The sequence below is a fragment of the Penaeus japonicus genome, unplaced genomic scaffold, assembly GCF_977035675.1.
Source record: "Penaeus japonicus unplaced genomic scaffold, GWHDUDI00000001_assembly GWHDUDI00000040, whole genome shotgun sequence".
NCBI classification, from domain to species: Eukaryota; Metazoa; Arthropoda; class Malacostraca; order Decapoda; family Penaeidae; genus Penaeus; species Penaeus japonicus.
In genome coordinates, this window is record NW_028234442.1 from 16,108,371 (window position 1) to 16,113,551 (window position 5,181).

Sequence of the window (5,181 nt, forward strand, 5' to 3'; positions counted from 1 at the left end):
TATAGGTGATGTCCCCCACTCAAGGCAAAATGTAACCTTCATCTAGACTAAGAAGAACAAGGTGGAGGAGCTGATGGAGATAGAGGTGGAGGAGGTAGAGGTGGAGGTGAAGGAAGAGGAGGAAGAGGAGAAGAGAAGGAGTCAAAGGAGGAGGACTAAGAGGAGGTGGAGAAAGAAGAGAAATATCAGAGGAGGAGGAAGAGGAGAAGCAAAAAGGGGAAGTGGAGGAAGAGAAGGAATGAGGATGAAGAAGATGACAACGAGGAACAAGATGAGGAAAAAGAAGAGGAGAAGGATGATATTTTGAAAAATAGAGAAGGATGAGGAAAAAGAAGAATAGGAGGAGGAGGAGGAGGAGGAGGAGGAGGAGCAGGAGGAAGAAGAGGAGGAGGAGGAGGAGGAGGAGGAGGAGGAGGAGCAGGAGGAAGAAGAGGAGGAGAAAGAAAGGATGACTGAAAAGAAAGTTAAAGAAGAAGAAGAAGAAGAAAAAGAAGAAAAGGTGGAGGAATTGGAGTAGTAGTAGGAGGAGGAAAAAGAATAGAAAGAAGAGGAGGAGAGAAAAAGGAAGAAGAGGAGAAGTAGGATGATGATGAAAAGATGAAAAAATATAGGAACAGAAAGAGTAGAATTCAGAGTGAACTTTGAGAAAAAAAAACTTAAAATTTCATTTAAAGTCTTTAATTGAGACAACTACCCTATTTAAGGATAAACTATTGAAGGGAAAGATAACAGCATTTACACTAATGATGAAAAAGAAAGAAATTTAATCTAGTTCAAACAAACATTTTTCCTTAAATGAAAGAATAACAGTATAACAGTGTAAGAATAAAAACAATTATAAAAACTATAATGATAATGTAATACTGATGTCAAAGAAATGACAATAAAATAATAAAAAATAAATAAATAAATAATAATAATAATGGTAATGTTGATAATTATATCAAATATTCAATGAATAATGACAGATACAATAAAGCATTTATTATTATACATGATTCTAAAGCTCTATCCCTTAAACATTCTATCAAAACTTCTTATGATCCTATGAATAAAAATAATAAGTTTACAAATATCAAAAATACTCTTGGTATTGCCTTTTCCTTATACTTGCAATAGTAAAATATACTTTTCTGTTCAAATCTGCTTCACTACTATGGAAAAATATTAGTTATTGTTATCATTTCACAGTACGAGCAAGCTCAGATATGACTAATCTATGCTCTCTATTTAGCTTTTTACGGTTAATCTAGGTATGTTAGTGTATCTACTTATATATCTAATAAGTGATCGTGTGTGCGTGATTGTGTGTGCGCGTGAATTTATGTGATTGCATACATTTGTTTCTATGTGTTAATTTGGGCACTGGCATGTATACTATGACATACTATGCTCATTCAAGTATAGATGTGATTCTACCAACACATGCCTTCATATCAATGTCACTGAGAACGTATACAGCAAGAAGTCACATAAGTTTTTTTATAGAAGGCTGCAGACAAGGCAAGAATAACAGGACTGAGCAGACCCACTCTACTGTGTCATCTCTGAACACAGACTTGGCAAAATCAGTTATTAATTAAGACAATATCTATAAAATAACACATTCTTCATACAGATGTGTAATATATTTATCATATGCTCAACAGTAATGACTCACTCTTAAACATTTCCAGAGTAACAAACTTGTTACATACATGCGGGGGATGGGGCATCACCATGCAAGGAAAATATCAACCATGCTACTTCAAAGTTTCAAGAATAATCAATCAAATATTAACAAACAGTGAAATAACTTGCTGTCTATCATAAACATCGTAACAACAAGCTGTCAAAACAATGAATATTCATGGAGATAAATCATAGAGGAATACCTGATTTGTGGTCAAAGATTAAACTTCCTCTTAGCCTTTGTGTAATGCACCATCTTTCATAAGAAAAAAAATCTATGCGTCCATCTTAGCAGCTGACCAAAAATCATGCTCATTTAAAGTAATAATACTAGTGTTTCACATGTGGAACTGAGGAATGTTTAAAAAATCTCCCTTTAAAGAGACCAGTTGTACAGGGGCTAGCACTTTGCTGGGTCTAGTTGGCAAGAGCAAGACCTCGTATCCTTATCAAAAGTCGTCATCCAACACTGCTCTGGGGAATGCTCGAGCATGCCCTTCCCAGAGGACTGTGAGGAAACGAGGGGACCTGCTTGGGTGATGGAGGGAAGCTGGGAGAGAGCGCACTGATGGCTGAGGGGACGAGGGCCTGTGGTAGTACTGGCGTCGGCGTAGGCGACACCGGCCTCTGGGAGACAGGGACAAGGCACCTGCCATCGACACCCCTGCAAGAGGTCTTCCCTGCACACCCACACCTCCAACTATGCAGTGCTCATATAAACCTTAAAACCTATAGCAGTGGTTCCCAACCCTTCCATCACTATGTTTATTTCCCCATAAACCTTAGATTCTTGAAAGGTCTGATTTAAAAGACTTCATCGTTGACACTCGGAGAATGTACTTATCATTTTGGTTTTGCTTTTTTACTTCTGTTTACATATAGATGGCTCTGCAAGTGCTAAATCACCAATTGGTCAATTACGAAGTCTACTTGACCTCCCACATTTACCCTATTCCTTGAAATTTCAGGAAAAAGAGTTTTTAATCCTATCAATATTAACCTCATTATCAAAGTTATCATTACTATTATTACAATTATCATTATCACAACTATCAACATCAATATAACAATAAAAATAATAGAAAGAAAAAAGAAATCTGAAAATTCATGGAATGGAATGCATAGCTGTCAAATAGGCTTTGTAATTGACTAATTGGTGAGTATGCACTTGTGGAGCCATCTAAGCTAAAACAGAACCATAAAGGGCAGTGAAATTATATAAGTAATTCTGATGTCAATGGGTTGATGAAAGACATATGTAACTAAGTGTACAGTGAAATAAATAGCAGAATTAAAAAGACATTTTGTAAGTTGATCTTTATCAGGTTTATTTCTAAACTTAGCTCACAGACCCACATCAGCAATACCTTTGCATATCCATAGGGGATTCAGAGATCACAGGTTGGTAACCACTGACCAATAGCTATATTTTCATTCCTTAGGCAATTAAAATCCCATCAACATACTACAATTCCTTTTGAGATGAAAACAAAACAAAAAGTGAAGCTATGACCCTTTGAAGTTGCCAGTAAAAGTCTTTAGAGACATCTGTTCAGTATTACACCACTACATCTACATGACTGACTCTACATTCTTCAAATACCTGAAAGTCTCTAAACAGTGTTTCCCAAACTGCAGGTTGTGAGCTCATTTTTGGGAGATTGAAAAAAAAAAAAAAAAAATCAAAACCAACGTGGAAGTCAAACCCCTGGTCAACAGAATACAGAAACAAGTATATACATTGCACACCCCTTATTGTGAGAAAAAGCTATGTTCTTCATAAAATCAAACTGAACAAGATTTAAAATTTTGGCATTCTTTTTAATATATATCATAATTTTAGTACATCAAAGATAGGTGGGCTATGAAAGTTTGTTCTTCTATTGGGGTGCAGTACAGAAATGTTTGGGAAACACTGATATAAACTATAAAAACTTTCAATATAAGGTGTTAGTATAAGGAAATATCCCACAATCCTAATTCCCATACATGCTTTAGTAATCTGATAAGCAATTTACCATACTTCCATGTAGTGTCTAAGAATCATACCTACCACCAACCGAAAAAACACTAATGTGACTGAGCCTCATCTCGAGCTTATCTACCGTCTCATAAATAGAAATGAAACAAACATTTTTGTGATTAATCAAAGGGTATTCCTAATATAGTAAGATAATATGCACATTACCTAAAGTTACTTCTTATAACCCATTCATTAGATAAAAATAAAATATATAACTCTGGTAACCACACAGACACAGACATAAAGACACAAACAAACACACACAGACAGACACATATGTACATGTGCACGCACACAAACACAACCACACAACCACACACACACACACACACACACACACACACACACACACACACACACACACACACACACACACACACACACACACACACACACACACACACACACACACACACACACACACAAACACACACAAACACACACAAACACACACAAACACACACAAACACACACAAACACACACAAAAACACACACATACACACACACACACACAAATTCATGATGCACAACTGAAGAACAAACTTTATATCTCTGCTTTAAATACCCTGTGCATCACAACTCTATATCATAACTGTACTAAAGCATAACCCATAATCTTTGTAGAGAACATTAATTATGAATTCAATCATAATATCAAAAACAGAACATCGTAAGACCCCAACACAGAAGCAACCCACAAAACTTCTTAACCAAAAAACATTCAAACATAAAACTCATGATCAAAAGTATGGTTGAAATGGTTTTCATATTCAACCTGCTCTTGCCACTGCATCATCTCGAGTATCTGAATTGCGTCAATTTACGGAAAAACTTGTACTCACCTTGGGGATCCAGGCCAGGCATCCATTCGGCTGATTCCATCATGTCTGAGAACTCGTCTTCGGATTTAAGGAAATCCTCGATATTATTGCCTGGAACCTGCAAAGAATTGGGATACAACTCAATCACTATGTCTGGAGGACATAATCACTACTTCCTTGCTCTCTCTCCCAGCTCCCCCACCTCCACTACCTGCCCATTCCCTCCCCCTCCCCCTCTCTCCTTCTTTTCCTCTGCTTCCTCTCTCCCTATCTTCCTTTCTCACTCTCTTCTTCTCTCACTCTCTATACCACTCCCTCTCTCTCTACCCCTCTTCTCCATCTCTCCATTTCCCTTTCCCCCTCCCTTTCCCTCTCCCTCTTCCTCTCCCTCTCCCTCTCACTTTCCCTTTCTCTCTCCCTCTCGCTCCTCCTAATCTTCATCTCAGCACAAAAAATCACATAAACTCAAATACACAAAATAAAGAAAAAGAAATCAATAAATACCTGCGAAGGCCGTAGAAATCTCTCTGGAATGCGTGTAACTGTGTCTTGTGCTTGTCCCCCAAACCCGAGATTCAGCAATACGTCCACAGGGTCAGCCTCACGTGACTCTAATAGTGAGTCAATGCTTGACCTGAGAGGATTAATATTCGTCAGCTTATCAA

General features: G+C 37.4%; 1 protein-coding gene across 1 annotated transcript in view; it reads right to left on the reverse strand.

Moving 5' to 3' along the window:
- LOC122254046 (uncharacterized) overlaps positions 1–5,181 on the reverse strand; it is a gene marked incomplete in the record, with an annotated part of 35,776 nt that overhangs the window by 18,658 nt on the left and 11,937 nt on the right. The window contains 2 exon segments of the mRNA XM_086534058.1: positions 4,538–4,634; positions 5,021–5,150. Of these exon segments, the coding sequence (XP_086390184.1) occupies positions 4,538–4,634; positions 5,021–5,150 (227 nt within the window).